This window comes from Carya illinoinensis, chromosome 7 (assembly GCF_018687715.1).
Source record: "Carya illinoinensis cultivar Pawnee chromosome 7, C.illinoinensisPawnee_v1, whole genome shotgun sequence".
In the NCBI taxonomy this organism is placed as follows: domain Eukaryota; kingdom Viridiplantae; phylum Streptophyta; class Magnoliopsida; order Fagales; family Juglandaceae; genus Carya; species Carya illinoinensis.
In genome coordinates, this window is record NC_056758.1 from 39717333 (window position 1) to 39744924 (window position 27592).

A 27592-nucleotide genomic window follows, 5' to 3' on the forward strand; every position below is an offset into this window, starting at 1 on the left:
GAAAGTTGGCCACATAGGTCATGGACTGGGCTTGTCGGTTAGGATTGGTTGCTCACATGTCTTTTGATACCAATTTCGTTCAGAAAAGCTTTGATGAATTGTTCCACTTTTATATAAAGCCTTCGATTAGCCAATGGCCTTTATACATTTAAGGAACAAAATTTTCAACCTATATCTGCAAAATAATTCTCCGAGTTGGTGAAAAAGTAGAGATTTAAGTAAAAGCATCCAAAGTTCCAAACGCATAGGCTATGTCGATTGTCGAATTATGGCATTCCAGATATTTGGATTCTGGAGTACTAGGCGTGCTATGCATACAGCTGTTGAGTCCGGTCTTCGTGAGCCATTATCAGTAATGCGAATAATCATAGGGTGCCTGTTGTGTTCGCCATTTTAAAAAGAGTAATAATATCTATTATTAAAAAATTAATTTTTTATTTAAATTTAATCTTTTTTTCACCTTTTTCAAAATGTTTATATAATGTTTACACATTCTACTATTTTAAATATAATTTCTCCTTCTTAATTACTGTGAAAGAACTATTTGTTCAGTTTATTTGATTCGATGTGTACTGCCTGCGGGATTTGGGCTTTTTTGTCACGCACCAAGTACTAACGCAGGATAATCGGTGTTTTATTATGTTTGCATGCGAGGAAAAATAAGGCAAATGACAAAGGGGCAAGCGCTAAATTGCCATCATTCCAATCCAAGATTGCAACGAGATAATACCAAACTTGCTGGCATTACGATTGTTGTTGATGGTATAAAGTTGGTCTAAAGATTAAACACATAGGGCCACTATTAATCATTTGCTTCCTACCCCACAATGTGTTGGATGGGCAGTGAATGAGGCCTCCAATTATCATAATTGGGCTTGGTAGTTGGTACAGCCATTTTACGTGGGTGCTCCCAAAAGTGTGGCTCTATACTCAGAATTTTCACTGACAAAATAGAAACAGCACCATCATTATTAAAGGAATGAAAAAGAAGCCCAAGCCTGCACGGTACTTATATGCCATACACTGACGCAGATGAATAAATTATCACAATGATCGTGGTGTCTTCACCACTATTTTGTTTTGTATTTCTTTTTTAAAAAGGAAATACGAGCCGGCATGTGTAAAGTTTGTTTGATTTCCAAACATGTATCGATCGAATAGACATGAAATGATTATTGAGGTAAATGTTTAAAAGAAAAATACCCTAATCATAAAAAGATTATAAAAAAATAATTTTACAAATTGATATGATTTAATGTAATTTATCTAATTATAAAATTATTTATATTATAAAATAAATTTAACTGATCACACTAAGTCATATTATTTTATAATATTATTTTTGTGTAATTTTTTTTTAGATGTAGCCGTACTCATGTTTAAAAGGGGTAGCGATTGTATATTGTCATGGTTAAAAGCTAAAGCGACAAAGATATTATAACATGCAGTAGAGAGACATTATAACAATGAAACGGAACATCCTTTTCACAATGACTCAGAGGGCACCATCAGCGACCTTGGTCTGCTACTGTACAGTCTCGTTCCTTCTACGTAAAGTCGTATAATATCCTTACGTCGAAGGAGCCGCCGGCCGGCTTTCCCATTTTACCAAAACACCCATACCATGCATATCGCTTGCAAATCTTTAAGCCCGAGCAACCATTACATGATGTCACAGAGGGATACAGAGTAAAACAAAGGAGAGAGAGAAGTCTGAAGATATCAAATGAGATGAACTAAAGCTCAACTTTATTCATACGTTCTTTATATTTACATTTTAAATTCTCTGTATTTATAACCAGAAAATAGGGAAGTAACAGAACTAACAAAATGTAAACTAACTATTACATGTATCAAATGAAAATATTACACTTGTTGCAGTATATTATCTATCTATTATATGTGATAGTCCCCCTCAAGATGATGTGTATATATTGTGCACATTCATCTTGGATAAAAGAATTTCAAATGACTTAGAACCCAAAGGTTTGGTCATTAGTTCTGCAACTTGATGAGCTGAAGATACATGCAAAGTAGTGATCAAACCTTCTTGTAACTTCTTATGTGCCAAATGACAATCTATTTTTATGTGTTTAGTACGTTCATGGTAGACTGGATTTGCTGCTATGTGAAGAGCCGCTTGGTTGTCACAGAATAAGAGAGCTGGCTGGATGTGTTGTTGATGCAGATAAGCAAGTAAAGCTTTGATCCAGATAATTTCACAAACTAAAAATGCCATTGATCGATATTCAGCCTCAGCTGAAGATTTTGATATTGTGTGTTGCTTCTTAGATTTCCATGATACAAGAGAATCCCCAATGAAAATGCAATAGCCACTTATTGATCTGCGAGTGTCGGGGGAACTAGCCCAGTCTGAATCCGAAAAAGCTTTGATGTGAACCTTTGATGAAGTTGGAAAAATTAAACTTTGTCCAGGAGCAAGCTTGAGATATCTCAAGATTCTCATAGCAGCTTGTAAATGAGGCATTCGAGGGCTATCTAAGAATTGACTAAGATGGTGTACTGCAAATGTAATGTCAGGTCTGGTGTGAGTCAAATACAATAGTCTGTCAATTAGCCTTCTGTAAGCTGAAATATCATCTACTAATTCACCCTCATCTTTTGATAACTTTGTATGAGTATCCATAGGAAATACCACTGGTTTTGCAGCAAGTAAACCAGAATCTGAAATAATTTCTAAAGTGTATTTTTTTTTAGATAAAGAGATGACCTTCTTTGATCGAGCTATTTCCATGCCAAGAAAGAATTTTGCTGGCCCCAAATCTTTCAATTTGAACTCAGCGCTTAGAAATCTTTTAACACTCTCAATTGCAGCTATATCACTACTAGCTAGCAGTATATCATCTACATATAACAACAAGGCAACAAATGAGTTTCCTTCTTTCTTAGTAAACAAGGAATAGTCAGCCTTTGATTGTGAGAATCCCATGTTAAACAACACAAAGGTAAACTTGGAATTCCACTGTCTTGAAGCTTGCTTTAAACCATATAGAGACCTTTGCAATTTACACACTCGTTTGTCCCCCTTGCTAAGATAACCTGGAGGAGGCTTCATAAAAACTTCTTCATCCAATTCCCCATATAGGAAAGCATTATTAATATCGAGATGAAAAATTTGCCAATTGTGTCTTGCAGCAAGTGATAGAACACACCTCACAGTAACCATCTTTGAAACATGTGAGAAAGTCTCAAAAAAATCTAAGCCTTCCTTTTGAGTATACCCTTTGGCAACAAGTCTTGCCTTATGTCTCTTTATTGAATCATCAAAATTGTATTTTGTTTTATAGACCCACTTACAACCTATAGGGGTTTTATTAGGTGGTAATGTTGTGAGGGCCCAAGTGTCATTCATTTCTAATGCAGATAATTCTGCAGACATAGCAGCTCTCCAATGAGCATGCTGGACAACTTGGTGATAAAATGAAGGTTCTGATTCTGAAGAAATAGCAACAGAGAAGGCTTTATGTGATTGTGATAATTTGGAGTAAGAAAGAACCTCAGATATGCTATATTTATTACCTAGATTAGTAGCAAGATCCTTAATAGATGATTGAGAAGCAGAAGCAGCTAAGTTGCAATGATAGTTTTGCAAATAACTAGGCATCTTGTACTGTCGAGTTGATTTTCTCAAGGGTAGAAATTGATTTTCATCATGTAGAGGTAGGTCTGTGCTAGTTTGAATAACTGTATCAGGGGAAGAAATTTCTGATTGTAGTGATTCAGAATGAGGAATTTCTGAGTGCAAAGACTCAAGATAGATTACATTTTCATTGTAGTCTGAAACTGGTTTTGGAAGAGAACAGAAATGGAACTCTCTGAAATGTTATTTGATTGAGATGTATTTTCAGCCATAGAACTTGTATTCGAGTGAGATGAAAAAGGAAATATTGATTCATGAAATATTACATCTCTGGAAACAAAGAATATTTTCTGTTCCAAATCATAAAGTTTATAGCCCTTTATACCAAATGGATATCCTACAAACATACATTTTGTTGCTCTTGGTGAGAATTTTGATCTATTTTTGGTAAGGGTAGATGCATAACATAAACACCCAAAAAATTTTAAATGATGATGTGCTGGAACTGAATTGTATAAAACTTCATGTGGAGATCTGTTATTTAAAATTGAGGAAGGAATTCTATTAATGAGATATGTGGCAGCAAGTATACATTCTCCCCAGAAAATCAAAGGTATATTTGAGTGAAATTTTAAAGCACGTGCTACATTTAATAAATGTTGATGTTTTCTTTTAACTATAGAGTTTTGTTGAGGTGTTTCTACACATGACACTTGATGCAAAATTCCTTTTGAATTAAAAAAAATGTCATTTTAAACTCTAAACCATTGTCAAATCTCACACATTTTATTTTTGTCTCAAACTGTGTTTCAACCAGATTGTAAGAAATAGTAAAAATATTTTGAACTTCTTATTTTGTTTTCATTAAGTAAGTCCAAGTAAATCTAGTGTGATCATCCACTAAGGTAAGAAAGTATCTAGAATCATTATGAGTTGAAACAGAAAAATGACCCCATATATCAGCATGAACAAGATTGAAAGAAAAACTTTTATTATATGAATGAATCTCAAAAGAAAGCCTTTTCTATTTGGCTAGGGGACAAACTGTACAATGATCATTAAGTTTGTCTGAAAAACTAATATCAGGTACATTCTTTGAAAGAAGAGACAATCGAGACATAGAAGGATGTCCTAATCTACTATGCCAGATTTTGGAATTTGTAACAGAGTTTACAGTATTTGATTTTGGTGAAAACTCAACAGCGTAAGCACCTGATGGTTGCAAGATGTAAAGCCCAGCAGATTTTCTAGCAATCCCAATCATCTTCCATGGGGTAAATTCCTGAATAAAACAAACATCAGGTAAAAATATAAAAGTGCATTTCTGAGATGAAGTAAGTTTGCTAACCGAAAGCAAATTATATAAAAAAGATGGTACACAAAATACATCTTTGAGAATTAAATTTTCAGACAATTTGACTGTGCCAAGATGGGTGACTGGTACAGTATTGCCATTTGGAAGCTTAACATGAGTATTTAAGGACTTTGTTATGGAAGCAAAGATATCAAGAGAATGAATAATATAGTCTGTAGCACCAGTGTCTACAACCCAATTTTTCTAAGGTATTGATAAATATAGTAAAGAATTTGAAGAAAAACTGGAAAGTATCATACCTTGGGTAGTTTGGAAAGGAGTGCTAGAAACAACATTGTTTGCTTGATGGTTGATGGTTTCATTAGATTGTGAGTGGATTAAAGCTAACAATTTCTAACAGTCCTCTTGAGAGAAAGGCATGTTATTATAATGCTCAAAGGGTGTAGCAAGAGGTTGGCTCATGACTTGGTTTGCTGATGAAGACTTTCCTTTCTGTCGAGAGTTAGTAGATTTAAATCCTGGAGGATAGCCATGTACTTTGTAACATTTATCAACCGTGTGATTAGTCATCCCACAATGTGTACAAAACAATTTTGCTCTTCTTTGTTGCTGATTTCCAGGAACAAATCTTTGGAATGATGAATTTGATTCTTGCATTTTACTCATAAAAGCAACAGTGTCAATTGCACTGGTTCTGCTAATTTCTCTCTGTTTCTCTTCTTGGACTATTAAAGAAAAAACTTTGTTTATCTCTAGTAGAGGTTCTATCATTAGAATCTGCCCTATAACAGGAGAAAAAAACTCATTCAATCCCATTAAAAATTGAATGACATGTTGCCTATCTTGATATTTCAAGAACTGCTGAATGGCATCACAAGTACAGGTTTTTAGAATACCACAAGAACAAGTGGGAATTTGATTGTAATCAACCAATTCATCCCATAAAGACTTGAATTTTGTGTAGTAATCTCTTACCGACATACTTTCTTGAGTCAACATTGATAAATCTTTCTGAAGTTGAAAAACTCTTGGCCCATTTCCTTGTGTGAACCTATTTTTGAGTTCTTGCCACATATCTTTTGCTGTTTGCGCACAAATGATACTGGCCCCAATCTGTCTTGACACAGAACTGATGATCCAAGAAGATACCATATTGTTGCATCTTTCCCACAAAACACTGCAAGCATCTATTGAAGCTGGTTGAGATATCGATCCATTTATGAATCCAATTTTATTTTTTAGCCTTCAATGCCATCATCATAGACCTGCTCCATGTATGATAATTCTCCCCAATGAGGACGTTGGACACCAAGATTGCACCTGGTGAATCACCACTCTATAAGTGGTATGGACTACTCTCTGTATTCGTATTATTAGAAATAGAAGTGGAAACTGATTCGATGGACATGGCTCTAATCTGATACCATGATATAGAGTAAAACAAAGGAGAGAGAGAAGTCTGAAGATATCAAATGAGCTGAACTAAAGCTCAACTTTATTCATACGTTCTTTATATTCACATTTTAAATCCTTTGTATTTATAACCAGAAAATAGAGGGAGAGAAGTAACAGAACTAACAGAATGTAAACTAACTATTACAAGTATCAAATGAAAATATTACACGTGTTATAGTATATTATCTATCTATTATCTATGATACAGAGCTCACTCATCTGGAAAGCAAAACGACGCCGTTACCGTCACACATGCATGGTCCTTGCAGCTCAAAGCTCTAAGCAACCTCCAAGCTGACCCCTTAGTGGAGGAGCTCCGGCTCACCGGAAAATTCCCGTTAACATCAAGCGGTGGAGGAAACAGCGTCGAAGGAGGGTTCCGCCGAACCTGTCGATTCTTTATATCACTAAGCTCCATCTCCGGTGGAAACTTCACCATTCCAAACATCAACAAGTACCATCGAGGCTTCGCTGCCTTTTTAAGCGCTATATCATACTTTCCAACTCTCCTTACGGATGGGTTTCGCTCTAATTCCGGTGCCGTGGAGATCATGGAAATGGAACTCGGGTGGAGCTTTCTATAATCCAAAGAGCGGCTGTTTCTCATGATCAGCTGAGTAGTGCTAGCTGTACCAGTGTTGAATCGAGTTACGGGGCTTTGTAGCTTGGATAATGACTCGCATCTTGGGCGAGAATGCGTTTTTCTTGTTTGGTTTGCTTCGGCGGCTGATGTTTTGGGGGTTTGATCATGAGTGGGAGGAGATTTTCCTTCAAAGGGCACGAGTTTTCCACAGAAGAAGATGTCGTCGGCTGGACACATATCGGAGCTGAAGTCGCTGAAGAACTCGAAGATATCTGGGGGCTCAGAGCGTGATCGTGGAGTGTGGTTGGACAAGCATTTGGAATCGTTGTTGTGCTGATTATCATTCTCGTTGTTGCGATCATCGACTGGAAGGTGGCAAAGGGAGAGCGGCGCCTCTTCTGCTGCTGCTTCTTCTTGATTTTGAAAATGAGGATTCTTAGAATGATCTCTCATATTTTGAGGAAAGGGTGCGTCAGATGACAACATAGAATGATGTTTAGGCGAGAAAATTGAATGCATGTGTGTATTCACACACACACTCACTCTCTTTTCCCTTGGTGATGGCTCTTAGAAGAAAATACCGAGAGAGAGAGGAGATTCACCATTAAGACATTTAGAAACACCCACATAATTAAAGAAATAGGATCGTCAATTTGAGAGAGAGGCACGTAATTAAGATTAGGAGAACTTGGGGGGTAGACCTGGCAAATTGGCATGTGAGTCCCCAATTTAAGAACTTTCTGATGCAAAGATTGGTTGTTAAGGTAGCCCTTGTATGAATTTGGGGCTGCCACGAAATCCCCATCAGGGTCACTCGCCTGTGGCCGAAGTGTAAGGATGCTTTTTTAATGTCACTTCCAGTTTTGCACCCTGCCATCGAGAAACGTGACCCATAATTATAATTTCTAATTTTCAAAAGCTTAAACTTTTAAGGTTAATTAATAATTTTACAGTCGTGAAAATCACTAACATGTAATAATTATTTCATATATTGCAGTTAAAAAGCTCGTAATTGGATCTTAGGTTGGATAGGACGGTTTGTCCCTGATGTGCACAGATCTATGTCTCTTCTATTGGCGATGCATGCGCTTCTGGCCTTAATTGACATGGTCATGCTTCCAGTATTGATCCACTCTTTTAAGTACTTTTAAAAAGGTCAAAGTGATCATTCTCCCCGGGAAAAGTTGTTCCGATATATCCTGTTGTAAAGTCGTAAAGCGGCTTTACAAGGACTGAGCAACGACTCAATTGTTTGGTTTCCAGCGGTTTCTCATTTGATTAATTCCATCTTCAATGGTGATTTTCATGTTGAATTGAATGACAGACAAGGTGAAGTGATTTGATAAAATGCTGTGAGAGACGATGCACTAGCTTGAGCTTTTAATATTAACACATTGAAAATAAAGAGCATCTGGGGCAAGATAAGATCGATGATTATTAAATTGTTGTTGTTGCATTGACCTGTAGATTTTAGACAGTGTCTTTGGACTTTGTAGACTCTCTCATTGTATGCTGAAAGTCTCCTAGCTAGTCGTTGGAGTTATCTTCAAGAATTGTGCAATTTAGAGTGTTTTGAGTAGTCAGCGGGTTGTAGTATTGCCAAGCATCTTTGAACCGCCTTTTTGTGGCAATTAATTACTACCAGATAAAACAGTACTGTAATATTCTTTTCTCACGCATCTATAGGGGCTAGCAGCTTGATCAGACATCGATCTTCATGGAAAAGGAATACCATTTTGCTTGGCATAAGAGTACAGTGTATCCATTTCCATTCGCATCTTGAAGGCAGGGAGAACATGCAATTGACATTTTCTGTTTCTTCGATCACACAGGTACAAGTTAATTTAATTAGTAATATATACAAGGAGCTTTAAACATTTGGCAAAGTGCATAATTCATATGCTAGCTAGTTCCAAGGACTAGCATTAATGCATGACAATATTCCATGTTCCCAAAGTTTTCTGCTAATTTTTTGTTTGTGTAACTAATTCCGGTCTTTAACTTCCTGGCCGGCTGGCATAATCCCAAAATTCAACACCTGCAAGCTGTATTCCTCCTCTTCCCTTCCTTGAATTTGGCTTCAATGGCGGTATCCGAATTCTCTTCTCCACGCGTACAAAGTCCCTGTTTACAGTACAACACATGATACATATGCATACATAATATTAATGTTGGAGATACTACGTACACACATCGGTTTTACAAACTGATGCTTTACCAAAATCACACAAGACTTGTAAGATTTGTAATGTGTATGTGTGTGTAGATCAGATCATCGGAGAGAGAAGTACTAATTATTTGGTGTAAGATTTTATCCTTATTTGATAAAAACTATAACTTTCAGAAAAAGAAGTACTTGACAGATCGAATAGAATTCTTTCCGGGCAACCTAGCTAAATGCATAAATTACAAGCGAAGTAAATAGTTTTTCTTTTCCTTTCCTTCTCCCGTTTTCCTATGAATGATCAATATCATGAGGCTAAAATGTTTACAACAAGAAGAAACAGAAGACGGTAATAATAACGTATACTTCCAATTGAGGTCGCCTGCGAGGAGAAGATCATTTTCTATGTCCTCATAAGCAATGAGATGACCAGGAATAGCATTAGACAGGTCAAGCTGATCATTCTCCGAAGTGAGTCCAGCGTCTCCGGCATCCACAAACATCTGTCTCAGGGCCTAGGCTAGGCTATGATAACTTGCATGCTTATGAAGACTGACGCGCTGGCAGATCGAACGGCCTTCGAGCACAATTGTCACAGGTGGAATTACCGTGGAAACGAGATTATCATCAACTCCAGGGAAAGCGTGGATATTGTTTTTAGAGTTTTCCGGCTGGAAGCAGGTTCCAGAAGAGGTTGGAGTTGCACTGACAATGCTCCTTTCTTGCCATCATCTTTTCAAGGAGTGATCTTATCGCCTCTGAGAATCAAAGCTATTCATTTTCCTTTTTTATTGTTTTTTTACTTTTTTGTGCTAACTATTCCCTTCACTGTCTCTTTTATATATTGATGTTATGGATGAGTAAGAGCTGTGTGCTTGGTCCTCAGCAGGACAAAGTGGAGAGAGGCGCAATTCATCGAGAAAACTAAAGTGGCTGGTATTTGGTGGGGGAGTGTGTGAGAGAGAGAGAGAGAGGGACAGAGAGGGAGAGAGAGTATGACAAAACGTGGTCGGGTCCGGACTACATAGGGGCGGTGTGTCGTGTGTATCTTATTGTGCAGTATTGGTGAGAAGTAAGGGTAGTGCATGAGAAATCACACACAACCCCCCTCCTTTTCCAAGGCCATCAATCTAGCAGTCTCTGCGTGTGAGATTCTTAATTTGTTCTTCGAATTAGCTACCTGACCAAAGGGACCTTGGGCTCTCTTCCTCTACCTCCGCCCCCCTTTCTCTCTCTGCTCCCATTGTTAAGGAGCATAGACACAGAACATCCAAATGATTTAAAAAAAAAAAAAAAAATCATATACAAGTGAGTGTGGAACAGCTTGTATATATACCGTGAGATTTATTAGTGCTTGATGTGAAAAGTTTTAATAATAATGATACGTTAAATAGATACATATGGAAAGGAACAAGTTCGTGGGGGATATGATCTGCTTCCGATCGAGTAAAAGATAGGACAAGCGTCCTAGTAGTTAATATTAATTGTCTTTGCATTACGTAGGCTAGGCACTGTTGAGAAAATGAATTCTATTATATATAATTATTTTTATGTATTTTTTACATATTCTATTGATATGTTTGGCCAAATCAATTATTTTATATTAAAAAAATTACTCATTCAATCATATTAATAGAGTGCGTAAAGAATATATAAAAGTAATTATACATAAAATTTTTGTCATAAAAAACTAGGCCTCACCGATAAAGAATAGGTTTTTTTACACTTTTTTAATTTGAGATCCACTTTAATTTTATAAAGGCTTGTATAAGCTGCTTTTTTATTTGAGACTTGTATAAATAATTTCTCATTATTTGAAATAATGAATACTTCTTCTTATAAATTGGTATAAAGGGGGACATAATCACAATATTGATGATATGATAGGAACGTATTTTCCATCAAAATTAAACATTTTAATTTAATTTGAAATAAAAATAAAGTGAATGAATATTAACTTGCAAATAGGTTTTGTTATATATAATTAATTGTTAAAACATGATAAGGCCAGTCAATTGGGTTCATTTCTTTTCAACTTTAACGTGTTTTTTTTTTCCCCCAAGCTTTTAACAAAGATACAACTTCCAGTAATTAAGTTCAAAGTACAGTACTATATATAATTATCCAAATCCCCAATTGGTTATGCTTGATCATCTTCATGGTCATCATCTTCACATCACTTCATACAACCTAAGTAACTAATTATTACATCTAGAATATTGCACGTGGAGGATGATAGACCTTCATCCCTTGTCTATATAAATATATATTATATATGTACACTTATATTATGGATGGGGGTGCCACAAGCTGCCTAGATCGATCCCCCATCTGAGGTATTGGAAATTGGTTTGGTGGTTTCTCGTCAACATTGCCCAAAGAAAACCAAAAGTCATATGTTGATCAATTAATTGATCGATCTTGACCTGATTATATTAGTTGCATGGCTTCTTCAGAACACACGCGTACACATGCATCCATGCCTAAGGGCTCGTGTTCATGCATTTTTTCCGTCAACATTGGATATTGTCAACAATATGCATGGTTAAATGATCTGCAGTGTTATTTGACAATTGACAGTGGTACATGCATGCATTGCTTGAAACGTTCGTCAACAGTAAATAAATATAGAAAATATAAATAAAAATAGAGACGGTAGGATTTTTGTGGTTCGGTATTAAGATTTACGTCCACAGATCTTTTGAAGATAATTCTACTTTATTATTTTATGATTTCACTAGCCCTCAAGCCTCACTTTTATCTCTGAAACACTAAAATGGAGATTGAAGAGGATGAAGACATGAAGCCAACCTTTGGTGCTTGAAGTTTCCTTCTCTATCTCGTTACTTCTTGCCCTGTCCAGCTACCCTTGCTATAAGTCACTTCCCCATTTTCCAACCGCTATTCTTGATCTTTTTATGAGATTTCCTTGCTTTAAGTTGAATCTTTTTGGTAGATCTCTTGTCTTACTCTCTTCGTCACCACTCTGCCTCGTGGTAGACTTCAACATATAATGGGCTTGGCATTACAATTTGCTTTTTAAAACCGGGAGTTGTTGGAAATTTGCTTTTTCAAAATTCGCTTTTAAACTCAGCCTAATTCCACGTACAAAATTGGCTGGATAGACCAAAAAATACCGAAAAAGAAAGTTGCCTTTTGTTGTAAAAAATGGCTAGGCTAGTTGGATTAAAAATATAAAAAAGAGAAATATTTTAATCAGAGGTCTCATAAATATAAATTTACAAACTAATATAAATTAAAGTAGAACATTAAATTGTAAAGTTAATTTAATTATAAAAAAAATCTAATATATTATATAAAATTATGTTAATTTATAAATTTATGTTTACAAAAAATTATTCTAGATTCAGTCCCCTGTTGGGGCTTTCATGCGAACGAAGTGAAATGGTTCGTTTCATCCATCTCATAAACAAAGCTCTGTCCCACACGGGCCGAGTGCCAAGTTGCCAACTACAAAAAGTTCCAACCCACCCACGCGCGTACGCACACTCTCTATCTCTATGCAGATGATTTTCAAAGCCTCCACTGCCGTAGTTGTCTTTCCTCGCTCTAGGGTCTCTCTCTTTCTTTCTGTTACCTCTTTTGTTTGTTTTGTATATTATTTTTTCGCTTTTCGTTTAAATATGTGCAGAGTTATAACACACTTGCTACAAATTTTCTTTTTCCTTTCTTTTGGGTTTTGATTGACTGTGATCTTGTGATCTTTCTTCTAATTGTTATGGTGGAAATGTTATGATATGCCTTGAGGTTTTTGCTTTTTGTTGGCAAACATTTTTACCCACTTGAGAAAATTACGATGTGGAGTGGAATTCATGAGCAGTAAAATGCATGGTGTTACTTGAGGTTTTTCCTTTTCTGTTGGGGCAATATTTGTAACCTTTTGAGAAAATAATGATCGAAATTCTTGAGAATGGTTCGATTATTACGCCATCAGCGGCCGGTGGAGGAGAAGATGACGTCGACTGTGTCAGACGGAGTTCAGAAAGTGACTGACGGCGTTGGAGTCTTATTTTGATCCTATGTTCTGGTCTGGAAGAGAGATAAGAATGAGAGAGGAATTCTGCCCGTAGGGAGGAAAAAAGGTCTGGCTACTATGCCGCCCCAAACGTACAGAAAAAAAATACACCAATACACTTAAAATCTATTTCTTAATCACTAAGTAAAAAAAAATATTATTTTTTTCTCGAGCGGTACACTTGAGCGGTACCGCCCGGGCGGCAAAATAGCTTTATCCGAGGAAGGGTCCGGCTACTATGCTGCCGCAAACGTACCACCCAGTGCAATTTTTTTTTTTTTTTTCAATTTTCTTTTCACAATTTTTTAATCACTTTCTTAATCATTAAGAAAAAAAAAATACACCAATACACTTAAAATCTATTTCTTAATCAATAAGTAAAAAAAAAAATATTATTTTTTTCCCGAGTGGTACCGCCCGGGCGGCAAAATGACTTTATCCGAGGAAGGGTCCGGCTACTATGCTGCCCCAAATGTACCGCTCAGCGTAAATTTTTTTTTTTTTCAATTTTCTTTTCACAATTTTTTAATCACTTTCTTAATTATTAAGAAAAAAAATATACCAATATATTTAAAATCTATTTAATCACTTTCTTAATCGAGCGGTACATTTGAGCGATACCGCCCGGGCGGCAAAATGGCTTTATATGAGGAAAAATGAATTGAGGGGTATTTTTTATATTTGAACAAAAATATAGGAGAAAACTTATTTAAACACCCTCTTCGTGCACACGCATGCCCCCAGTGGGGACTATACGTTGATGTTCTCACAGCCTTTATTAGGGTCCCCTTCCCCTCAGTTTAATATGGTTGAACTAGCTTGAACTAGCTGGATGCATTTTGTCCTCCGCCACGCCAGTCTTGTTTTTTTGTTTTTTTCCTTCTAATTTTTATTGAAAAATTGGTAGTACTAGAAAGGGACCCACCACAAAACCAAAAAGGGTGCTAAGGTCTCTGTGTCCCTTTCGAGGAAAGAAAAATTTGTGGCTGAAATTGTGAAGGATTAAAGAAAGAATCGAGTCCCCATAATTTGTGAACATAAGATGTGATAAGAGTCGGCGATTTTTTATTTGGTAAATTGTCAATTTCGTTTTTGGTGGTTTTAATTTTTGTTGGTGGGGGAGTTGGGGTAGTCGGTGAATACCGAAGGCTAGACTTTTTATCAACTATTTGACATGCTCAACCGAAACCTACCCCGACGTTACTCCAGAATACTTGGTTGATATTTTATTTATTAATTACAAAAATGTGTTACATCTACTAACTTTACACGTCAATCTACATTATTTTATAAATTTACTTTTATATAATCTCTTTATTATTAAAATATTTATCCCTATTAAATTTGGTAAGGCATTATCTTCTAAAAAACATCCGGGACTGAATTATATTTGAAATGGCCCTGTAACAAATATCATCACAAAAAAGAAATTTGTTATTTCAGATGAGAAATATAAGTCCTTGCAACGCGATTATTACAATAAAGTAGAACATTTTTCTGTCATTTGAACCTTCTTGCTGGTTCATACAAGGAATATTAGATTTAGACCACATAACCTGGTACCTACTTATATAATTAATCATATTATGTATTTATAAATTACATCAATCAAAAATAAAAATAAAATAAAAATCCTTCATATTGAAAAATTAAAAAGAATCACAAAACCGACTTGGGTCATCGCAAGGTCGTAAACGGTAATTCAAAGGCATCTCAATAAGCCCCCCGCATTCCTCGCCCCCACAATCATAATTTTCCTTTTCACAAATTCTAGAGGTTTCTTCGTCCTTGTCCACATGATGGAAGAATTGTGTCACCATACGTCACGCAGATATCTGCCACTCATTTGCAGATTCTTTACCATGCTCTCCGCTTTGGAACTGTCGAGAGATCCCTGAAATTCACGAATCAGTGAGCTTTATTAGTCAACTACAATTCAACATCTTTAAGAAGAAAAATAGTATCAACACAAGTGGGTATAATCGCATGCCAGGAAGGCTCAGTGGTTATTGAAGCGCAAAACAAGGTTGGGGGATCTAATTGGTTGAAAAGGGTTGTTTGTCCATAGATTTTCAACTACCATGATGATCGGAAATGTCATCCATGGACATCCAAGAAACGAGTTGGTGGGGGCTCCTGGTTCAAAAGGAAACACAACTGTCCAATCACATCACGAATGGTTGTGATTATTTGGTCACATTGCTTTTTATAGTGGGTAGGTGGCAACCGCGGCCACACACATCCAATTGCTACTTATTTTAAGTTTTCTATATAATCATTCATACCTGTTCTTGCAAAATGGTATGGAGTGCTCGGTGGACATCCCTAGCCATGCCTTTGGCATCACCACATACATAAATGTAACCTCCCTGAGAAATCAGGTTCCAAATATCCGAAGCCTGTACGCACACAAGCACGTGATTAATGTTTCTTTTAATTAATTAATTAATTAAATTTCAATTATATGCCAAAGTTTACTCCTGAAAAGTGGTGGTAGGTGAAATAGTCCAACTACCTTCTCCATCATTCTATGCTGCACATACAGTTTGGTGGGTCCCTCACGCGAGAAGGCAACCACGAGCTCAGAAAGAGCACCAGTTTCAACAAAATTGTTCAGCTCGTCTTCATAAATGAAATCCTGGAATGGACATGGTGTGTAAGTCTCAGACCAGTGAGCATTATTTAGAACTGGTTGGGACATGATAATCTTCATCCTTTTTTTTTTTTTCAAACTGATGGGGGTCTGACTTACCATCTTACAATTCCTGCATCCAAAGAATAAGACTGAGGGTCCCAACTCCGCTCCAGCTTCTTTGAGAGCAAGTCTTTCCTGAAAAGGTAAATGCATAATTGATTGCGGTTAGCTCAGCTACTTTGATGCAAGCATAACTAAGCATCAAAGTTTGCAAGTTAAACCTGCAGGAAACCCCTGAAAGGAGCCAATCCGGTGCCCGGCCCAATCATAATAATGGGTACTTTAGTATCTGCAGGGAGTCTGAAGTTTGATTGCCTGACAAAAATAGGAGCCCAACTGCAATCATGGCTCTTCTCCAGGGGAACGGCATTCTGGAAAAAACAGCAAAAACAGATTGTAACTCCAAGTCAATTGACACATTTAACAGCCCCACAAATTAAATTGCTCGCTGATAAAATCCTTGATATAAAAGAAATGACCAAAAGATGTATAAAATGTAAAAATAGATGCACGTAAACTGACACTTCCCGAACTACACTTTTGACATAACCAACTAATCAGCCCAACCCCTCCCCCCCAAAAGAAAAAGAAATAAAAAAAAAAAAACAGAGAGAGAGAATCACGTTCTTCCATATTTACCTCGTTCTTCCAAGATTTTCATTGAACAGAAAAAAATAGAAAGATGAAAAAAATATAAACAAATACCTTCATCCAAGTGGAACACAATCCCTTGTGAATCCGCCCTGTTGGTGTTTTCTCGTAAACTAATGCACAAGTGACGTGAATCCTAGATGGAGCCATCCTGCAGACCAAATATGCATGTTTGGCGTATATTAAAATAGGGAAGAAAAGACACAAAATAACTAAAAAAGAGTGATGAACTAGACAAGGCACAGTCCATCTTATAGATCATCCACGCTGTGTTTAAACAAGTCACAGATACTACCTTGTTTTCCCACATTAAAACATTCTTTGAAACTGATAAAGCTCCCTTCCCTCCAATGTAATTACGAAAATCTAATATGGTCCCCCTTTGTAAAAAAATTACAAGTCTCTCGTTCAGTGGGACCCATACTTAAAACGTATTTTTCCCGAATTAATAGTATCCCATCACTAATACCTGAAAAGCTTAAAATGGGTAATAGTCTGATAGATCTGATTTTTTATACAATGTAAATCATCATATCACCTCTATGAAGGCAAAGTTTGCTTTTGACACTTAATCACAGCCCATAGCACTCTCCATTCTACCTTGCAATATCTATTAGGAAACCATTCTTATGGGAAGAACATGGTTGAGTCTTGACACTCATGAATTCGCCTAAGAAAGTACAAGAAAACAGAAAACTAAAAGAACATGTATATATTACCTTGGGGATGACGAGATTGAATAGTATCTCGGCTGCAAGCGTGGGGTAACTGCAGCAAAGAACACACCAAGTGGGGGCCTTGCTGATGAAAATTCAGCCATGATTTCAAGGAGGCTTCTCTGACTAGCAACCACCCATTGTGCGTATTCATCCTGCACAAGTTTAAAACAAAAGTTACTCCCATATATATAAAAGAAGCTCGGTAAGGACAAATTTCATATCAAATGGCTCACAACCTTTCCAGCAGGTGATGCAAGATGTCTTAAACGGTCGGCTTCAGTTGGATCAGAAGCATGGGCTGCTAAAGCAAGTAGGGCAGACTGGAACATATATGCGATGGGATTGTTCATTATTGGAAGTAACACAAATTTCAAAGAAAAAAAAATCTACCACATTGATCCAAAACAAACCTTTTTGGGTGAATTCAAAAGATCAGCATATCGAGCCAGTGCTGTTCTTAAAGTACAGGGTGGGAAAGTAGGGGGCAAGGAGCCTCCACTAAGTGGTGTGCCATCCTCTTTATCAGCGTGGACGGAGAAATAAGTATCTGGTGACAAACCCAACAAGCTCACTGCCTCCTCTACAATCTCACTGTGATTCTCGCAATAAACACCAACATGATCCCCAGTTTCATATCTGAGAAAGAAAAAAGTAGGACTACATAAGGAAATATTTATGCATCAGTATTTCTTTCTTTCTTTTTTCTTTTGTGTTAATCTTCAAGTCATTGCCATTTCCAATTAACAAGAAATATATGATAAATCAACAGGAATATTTTCATTACACCATGTAACAAAACCTTCATGCACATGCAGATAATCAAAGCACCCAGTCAAATAAAAAGAGGCAACAATTATAAGCAACTTACGAAAGTCCAGTGCCAGATATGTCAAACTCCAGGTGGATGCAAGAACGATCAGACGCAGAAGTGTGAAGCTCCTTTCTCACAGCCACATTAGCCCTAAAGGAGGTAATCAACTTATACGTTAGATCACAGAGAAAAAAGGGCTCAGGTTGCGAACTTAAATCACAGAAACTACTCTTTTTATTCATACCTGCATGGATGCTGAGCATCATAAACAGCATTACCATTGGCACTACCCCAACTTATTTCGTTTACTAAGGCATTAGCACCATCATGGAATACAACTCGATATTCCAATACGGCAGCAGTGTAAGGGGTGGTAACAGTTGTTGGATCATCATCATCTCGAAGCAACTGATCCAACTCAGGCCACACCAATTCCCTCCTAGACATAGTAACAATTAAAGAAAAAAAATGTAAGTGCTTCAAAAATTAAAGGTGCAGTGCTATCAATCAGCATGGCAATTCATGTTCCTGATACCATGCACTGAAGTCGTCTTCAATACATTGATCATCATCTCCAAGACCAACTGGGACAAGGCGCTTCCCACCTGAAAAAGCAAAAATACAAATCATGTTGGCTACTAATCCCTTCCAATTATGTACATAAAAATATTATTACTCCTCTTCTATAAAGTAGCTTTCCTTCATTATTATATACCCAAAACTACTTGCTAGATGTACAAAGAAGGTACGCATACATTTTTGTTTATTTTTACATTAGTGCATAAACAATTTTTGCCAACAGTCAACACCATCTACAAATTTAGTTGTAGAATTATACGATATATATCTGCTGCATTTGCATACTGACGACAGCAAAGAAGGTAGGCTCACAATGCAATTAGGAAGGGCCAGTTACGGGCTTATTAGAGAAATTAGCTATCGATGCTTCAGAAATTAGCTATGCACATTAGAGAAATGAAACCAAAATAGCACTTGTTATATATTCTGTAATAATGTCACAGGCAGGGGCAGGAGCTGGTAAAGGAGCACTGGAGGTTACTTATCAAAAAAAAAAGGAGCACTGGAGGTAATAATCTTCCATGTGTAAGAAGCTATCTATGTATTTTGAATATCCTAACTTATTCTATTTCATAGATCATCATTATATCAAAGTAAGGCATCTCATAATCCACAAATTCTTTTCATCAGCAATGATTAAAAGGAAACATAAAAGTATTACCCTGCTCAGCGAGGATTTCATCAACCACGTTTGCAACCTGTTTCCCAATAACCGTAAACATGAATCAATATGATGATCAACACAAGCAAACAGAAAAAGATACTTTTCGGAATCCAGCAGCTATTAACTGGAGATACGTGGATTGAATATTAAATACGAATCTGAATGAATACCTTGTTAAAATGCTCGTACTGCCTATTGCCAAGGCCAAACACTCCATACTGAAGGTTCTGAAGCCACTCGCCTCTCTCTTTCCCCTAAAGCATCAAACGTTAAGAAATATTAATCGAAATTTTAGCTCTTAGTAATTCAAGTACGTCATCCAATCAAATCCTTCCACCAAAGGAAGTTTACCTCCGAAAACCATTTATAGAACCTGGCCGCATTGTCGGTCGGCTCACCATCTCCGTATCTACACAACCCAAATAAACAAAGCATATGAGCACATCAAGAAGAGGAATTAAACCGATGGAAATAAAAACAAAATAGCAAAGAAACTCACGTGGCCAAGAAGAAGAAAACCAAAGTCTCTTTCTTCAACTTTTCCTCGTACTCCTCGTCATCGGCCGCATAATCGTCCTACAAAGTCCATTCCAACATCAACATCGAACTTCCAACAGCACAGGAACATAATTCAGTTCCAAAAAGCTCAACCAAAAAAAAGTCAACAATACACACGTACCATATCAACTACTTTAAACGTGGCCTTCTCGTACCGCGCTTTCGCCTCCTCAGCTAACGCCTAAATTAAGCCAAATCAAAATAAAGCAACTATGAGCTCAAGGCCTCACGAACACAGACACCGATGGTACATACAAGTACAATTGTGTATGTTTAGACGAACCAACCTTTGCAAATCCTTCGGCGGTACCAGTCTGCGTGCCGAAAAAGATAGTGACCTTCTTTTTGCCATCATCGGCTTCGACCTCTGGTTCCTTCACGATCAACGGCTTGGGCGGCTCGACGGTTTTAGTTTTCGAACCGTTCGATCTCCGCCAAATCAAAACGACGACGCAGCCAATTAGGACGGCGATCGAAGTGGTCAAAATCATCACAATCTCTCGGTTCTCGAGAAGAAGGGAAGCGACCTCGTTTGCGGAGTCGGACGATACGTTGGAGGGGTCGACCTTGCCCTTGATGATGGCCGACATCAGATCCAACGGCGAGACCTTCATGGAGCTAGAGGACGATTGCATAGCTCGGAATAAAACAGAGGTGATAGTGTCACCGGAACCCGGAGCGGCGGAAAATGATAGATAGCGTCGAACCGGATCCCGGTGAAGATTATATGTAAAGAGTAAACCGGAGAAAGTAAAATTATGAGAGAGAGGTCGGGAAGGAAAGGGGATTAAGATTTAAGAGTCTCCGAGTGTTGGTGGTTGGTGGGTGTGGAGTAGTTGAGGAGAGAGACCCTGAGAATGGGGAATGGTAGGAGAGAAAGGCGGGGTTATATTATTGCATTTGCGGGGAAGTAAGATGGAGCCTGATAACCTCAGAAACCCCAACCAAACCGTCGCCAACCAAACCAGACTAGTCAAACCCACCTAACACACTAGTTAACCACGGTTAATACTCTGGTCAGATTGATTTACTTGTAATTTTTATTGCTTTTATGGCAATATGCCTTGAATGTTTATAATTTGATTTTAAATTTTTTATGGTTAGTATATTTTTTATTTTATAATAATATGAAATATATATATATTAAAAAATTGGGCAAATATTAGGACTAACATTTATTTTTTAAAATGATAAATTTAAACATTTATGGATTTCATATTATTATATAAAAAATAGAATAAAAATCTAGTATAGATACTTACCACGCTACTACTTCATGGTAATAATATTGCCTTGAAATTTCGAGTTAAAATTATTCTAAACATGACTGATGACAGATCGAAATATGGAAAACGACAGAGTATGGGACAAATGTTGGCTCAGGCAAATAAGACGTGGAGAAAGTCCAGCCACAGGGAACCATGGATCCAACTAAGAAACCACATAGGCTAATAATTTTTGTGGTTCGAGACAAACTCCAGTATCCTAGTATAATTGGAAAGGGGAAAAAAACATAAAAGATTTTAACGTTGGTAAGTAAGGTCTGGTTTCGATTCAGTATATATTTTCTCTCCTTTTATTTTATTATTATAATTTTTTTTAATTTTTATATAAAATATAATAAATATTTTAAAATTTTAAAAATAATAATAATATTAAAAAATAATATTTTATTTAACTTTTAAATTTTATCTCAAACCTCTCCCATCTCATTTCTAAATTCATAAGAGTGCTAATGGCGTATTTCCTAAGAGCACTAATAGTAAACTCGACAAAGTTAAATTTTAGCTAAAGAATAGTTAAAATATAAAATATTGTGCTACAATAAACTCAATAAATCTATAATAAATTTGATCATCAACTAAATGGTTGGTCAAATTTATTGAGGGAAAGTCACTAGCCAAATATTATTTTTAAAGTAAAATACTACTTCCAGTTCTCTCCTGCAGTAGCCGAATGTTATTGCCAATCTGCCGCCTGTTGCCCAATTGGATTTTTGTTATAATTGTTTTAATTTTTTTAAATAAAATAATATTATATATGTTACTTTCATTTATAATAATTGAAAACCGGCTAGCTAGATTAGAAGATTAATTAATATTTAATATAATCATATTCAAATTATAATTAGAATTAAAATATATAAAAAGTTTAAAATTAATATTTTAATAAAATAGTGAAAAATTTGTTGAGCCTATTATTTAGTGTTGTAAAAAATGACTAGTTAAAATTTGTAAAAGTGAATTTTCTAACTAAATTTTAACTAAAGTTTATTATACTCATTACTAATACTCTAAAGATTCGTAACACCATGTCACATGTGTGTCCTTTTCTAATAATTAAACTTTCCTCTTCCCAAAAAAATAAAAGAAAATTAATTAAACTTTTCTTATAAAATGAAATGTTACAGTTATAAAATAAATTCACTAATTGTATTATTTTATATAATATTAGTTCTACTTTATTATAAATTTAACGTGAGATATTAATTTTTAAATTTATTTTTATCAAATTTCTGTATTAACTAAAATATTTATGTAATTGGAACGCCGTGGTTTGGTAGTATAGCCCATTGTATTTGGTAACTCACTGTTTTTAAATAAATATGATTACATCTAATGAAGAAGAAAATAATACGAACCGATCAGTTTACTTAACCTGACATGTTTGATATTCTCACTAATTCAAGTTGAATTTTATTTTTCAAAGAAAAAGTCTGCATACGAACCAGAAAACAACAAACACATGGTCCATTTTTTTATGCTATTCAAATAGTCTCCACAAATGGCAACCCTTAACAAGCCACTGTCGTGCAAGGGAAAAAAATAATGAAAGGTGGGTCTAAAGCTTAGCTGTCGAGTTTTACGCGTTTCACCAAATCGAGGTTTCTCTTTTACTTCATCTTTTCATTGGGAAATAGAAGTATTGAAAGCAGTCGGCCATGCTTGAATGTGTTGTGGTCAAAGTCTGATCAAAGGCCACTGAAAAAATTGAAAATGTGTCAACTATTTCAATGTCGACCAACTGCTGCTTGGAATTGACCCCTCTGAGATTGGTAACACGCATGATGAATTCGGTCTTCAACACTTCGGCGGCACTGATCGGCAGGAAATCCATTTGAGGGGTCCTCCTCCTCTTCTCTCACTGGTATATAAATAATTCAAGAATCCAGTGAATTGCAGGCATTCTTTATCACTTGTCTAAAAAATTTGATTTTTTTATTTGAAGCAAGATCTGTCTTGTATTTAACTATCTATATATGTTGCTTGACTTTTATATGTTTTTCTCTCCGTCCCTCAATAAAGGAAGATAAATAAAATATAAACTTTCAAACGTGCCTGACAAAGTTTTGAGGCCCACACCAAGCATGAGTTTTTGTAAATGTATTATACGATCAAATAAGAAAAAAAATAAAAGAAAAAACCCCTATCGAGATACGTATGTATGACAGGATGAATGTGTTTTTTTTAAAAGGAATTCGCTTGGTAGTTGGACTCGCTTGCCCGTTTTGAAAAAGACAATATGATTAAACTACGTTTAAAAAGGTCGATGTGAATCGTGGAAGAAGAGGGCCTCCGGTTTAGAAACTCTCGAAGTCATCTAACCTGGCAATCACGTGAAAGGTATGATCAACTTCTTTATTTTTTTGGCATATGAAATTGGCCTTGATTTGAAGTTTTCTTTCGGATGATACAAAACGGACCAACGGTCCTACCTTAAAGGAGTCACTACAAGTTGCGACTCTTCTAGGCTTCAAAAGCATGCGTTATGTTTCCTTTACTATATTTTAAAAAATATTTTTTAAAAATAAATTTATCAATTTTATTCCAAACATCTTTTATTTTCATTTTTCCCCATTTTTTATTTAATCATTTGTCTATACTTTGGTAAATAATTAAAGATACAAAATCAAAATATAAGTCTATCTTTTATCCACGATTCTATAAGTTGAACTTTTTTAGAGTGTTTAATGAACAGTCATCTTGAGCATCATCATTTCACATTCTACAAAATTTTATTAGAACTTAACAAGTCCACTTTTAGTTTTATCAAGCCTACAGTTACTTCCCATGCATACAGATCCACCTGATATAATATAGAGCACCAGCATTACATGATTGTATAGTTTATTAGGACTGTTAGTATGATCTGTCATTTTATTCTTTATTCATTATTTCATATTTGTTGTATATATATAGCAGCACACGTTGTGCATGTAAGAATATTCTGAGTGAATACAATTCAATCATTCATCCTCGCCTCTGGTTCGTCTTCTTCGTTAAGTCAGTATTAATATGGTATCACAAGCATGATCTCCGATACAGAATTTGAAACCGTCCCCAACATAGAATCAACCATGCCAAACACAGATTTCACTCTACCAAATGACCCCACCCTCAACCCCCACCACCCAGCCCGTCCTTATTTCATCCAATCAGGAGCTTCATCTCCCCTTATTCCTGATCTACTCAACACAAAAAATTATGTAACCTGGGCTAGGACCATGAGGCACGCTCTCAACATCAAAAACAAATTAGGCTTCATCGATGGGTCGATTATCAAGCCTACCAATCCATCCGACTCTCTCTATACATCTTGGGAGCGATGCAACGATATGATCATTGTATGGATCCAGCACTCGGTTGCCTTAGAACATCGCTCGAGCATTGCTCATGTCGATACGGCTACGAATGTCTGGAATGATCTACGTGAGAGGTTCTCCATCCAGAATGCTCCACGAATTTTCCAACTATCCAAGTCGATTTCTTCTCTCATGCAGGATGACAACTCTGTTACACAATATTACAACAAACTCAAGTGTTTTTGGGATGAGTTGGAAATTTATGAGCCGATGCCCACATGTACCTGTGGTTCTGTCAAGATGCTGATGGAATACTCGCATCGCCACAAAGTCATGCAATTCCTCTTGGGCCTTCATGACTCATTTGATTCCTCGAGCTCAAATATTACTTCAAGACCCACTTCCTGCCCTCAACAGAGTTCTCTCCTTGGTCCAACAGGAAGAACGACGATGGCAACTTAATACCCCATCAGCTCCCATTGCCATGGCTACTAGAGGTCCCGATAATTGTCCTGTTTTGACATCTTGCAATGATTGCCTATTTTGCTCTCATTGTAATATTCCTGGACATTCTCTGGAACGTTGCTTCAAAGCCAACCCAAACGTTTCCATTTGTTCTCACTGCCACATTCCAGGACATACAAAGGAAAAATGTTACAAACTTGTTGAACCCAAGGTTTCAAGATTTGTGTAATTATATATCTACATATGAATTTTGATGATAACAAATGAATTCAAAAAATAAAGAAGTCTCAAGCTCGAGTTGTCTACACAATGGAGTCAAGCACATCAAAGAAACAAGCATAAGCAAGAAGTGAACAAGTTCACATTAAAGTAGGGGCGAGTTCGGTCCGGTCCGGGGAGGTTTTGTGGACCGAACCGGACCTATTTGGTCCAGGGTTTTCCCATCCTGGACCGGACCGAACTCCATCAGGACTGGTCCGGTCCGGTCCTATTCGGTCCGGTCGGTCCAAGGTTGACTTTTTTTTTTTTTTTTTTTTATATATAATGACATTTTTTTTAATATTTATGTAATTATATTTAATATATATACATATAGTATTATATATATTAGTAATATGCTAATACTATTAGTCTATTAGTAATAATACTATAACTAATAAATATATGTAATAATAACTATACTATAACTAATAACTATATGTAATAATAGTAATAGTGATAACTATATATTTATGTAATATGCTAATATTTAATGACATTTTTTTAATATTTATGTAATTATATTGTAATATATTTAATATATATACATATAGTATACTATTATATATATATTAGTAATATGCTAATACTATTAGTCTATTAGTAATAATACTATAACTAATAAATATATGTAATAATAACTATACTATAACTAATAACTATATATAATAATAGTAATAGTGATAACTATATATGTAACTATATGTAATACTAATAACTAATACTATTAGTCTATTAGTACTAATAACTATACTAGTATTAATAACTATACTAGTATTAATAACTATACTAGTACTAATACTATAACTAATAACTATATGTAATGATAGTAATACTATATGTAATACTATATTAAATAATAGTAATACTCTTATTACTAATACTCAATGTAGTTATAGTGATTTAATACTAACATATTATATATTAAGCTAACTATACTAATACTATTATAAATTTACAAATATATGATATATTATAATTTATTCTATAACTTTTATAATATGTTAATACATTAATATATATACTAGTATTATATATATATATTTTTGATCGGTTATACTAGTACTATATATTATAGTTAATAGTTATACATTAAAGAATATAATAATACATTGATACTAAATATATATAGTTATAGACTTATAATGATTTAGTTATTATGAATTTATGATTAGTATAACTATATAATTGTATTAGTATTAGACTATTAATAATTCAATTTGGCTATATTATATTAGTAATATTAGTTATGTTGAATCAATTAGTTAGTATAACTATATTCTACATCATTAGTATTAATATAAATATTAGTATTAGTTATAACTATATAGCCTATATTAGAATTGAGTTTTAGAGTATATAATAGACTAATAGTATTAGTACAACTATATAAGTATATTGTATAGCTATATATTAGTTTTAATTATAGTGATTAGTATAATTATATAATAGTAGACTATTAGTATAACTATATATTAGTATTAGTTACTATTATGGTGATTTAGTATATTATAATTTATATATTATATTTATACTATAACTCTTATAATATATTAATATATACTAGTACTATATATTATAGTTATATATTAAATAATATAATAATACATTCATACTAAATATATATAGTTATATTTCTAGTGATTTAGTTATTAACTTATTATGATTAGTATAACTACCCAAATTATAATAGTATTAGACCATTAATATAGCTATATATTAGTAATATTAGTTATAGTAAATCAATGTTTTAGTATAACTATATAAGTATTAACTATAATGATTTTTATATATTCATTAAATATAAGTATAGTGATATTTAAATTATATTAATTAAAGTGATAAATATACTATATAGCTATACATAGTATTAATTATAGTGATTAGTATAACTATATAAATTATATAATAGTATATTAGTATTAATAGTAGACTATTAGTATAGGTCACTATAGCTATTGTTGAAGTATTAGTTATAGTGATTTAGTATAACTATATTAGTATAACTATAGTCTATATTAGACTATTAATATTTTTTTATACCATATATAATTATATAATTAATAATTTAATTATATACAACTATTATATAAATAATATATATAAATGATATTTATTTTTTTTTATTTCTATTCGGTCCGGTCCGGTCCAGTCCGGGGTGAAAAACTCTCGGACCGGGACCGGACCGAATCTTTTCGGTCCCTTAAAAATGGGACCGGACCGGACCGAATTCGATCCGGTCCGGTCCAAACAGTGCCGGTTCGGTCAGTTTTGCCGGTCCGGACCGGCCGATGCTCACCCCTAACATTAAAGTCATAGAGTAATGTTGTAAATCTCTTAAAAATTCGAAATGAGGATTAAGTCTCAAAATTAATATTTTATCATAAAACATTAAAATACATTTTCCATATTTGCATGAATATTTTGAAAATTAAATTTGAAAATTTTGAAAGATG

The 27592-nt window shown here is 35.1% G+C and overlaps 1 protein-coding gene and 1 pseudogene across 1 annotated transcript; both read right to left on the minus strand.

Annotated features, from left to right (window-relative positions):
* Positions 1–8685: 8685 nt before the first annotated feature.
* Positions 8686–9843, minus strand: LOC122316401 (annotated as a pseudogene).
* A 4724-nt stretch (positions 9844–14567) lies between these two features.
* Positions 14568–20726, minus strand: LOC122316000 (NADPH--cytochrome P450 reductase-like). Its single transcript, XM_043132397.1, has 18 exons — positions 20119–20726; positions 19953–20012; positions 19773–19849; positions 19625–19682; positions 19444–19527; positions 19271–19307; positions 18566–18635; positions 18275–18469; positions 18088–18180; positions 17630–17855; positions 17456–17539; positions 17220–17371; positions 16555–16651; positions 16071–16220; positions 15907–15984; positions 15670–15792; positions 15440–15553; positions 14568–15048 (listed from the first exon to the last, which is right to left on the minus strand). Exons 1-18 carry the CDS (start codon positions 20464–20466, stop codon positions 14968–14970), a joined length of 2127 nt encoding a protein of 708 aa, XP_042988331.1. The 5' UTR covers positions 20467–20726; the 3' UTR covers positions 14568–14967.
* Positions 20727–27592: the final 6866 nt, after the last annotated feature.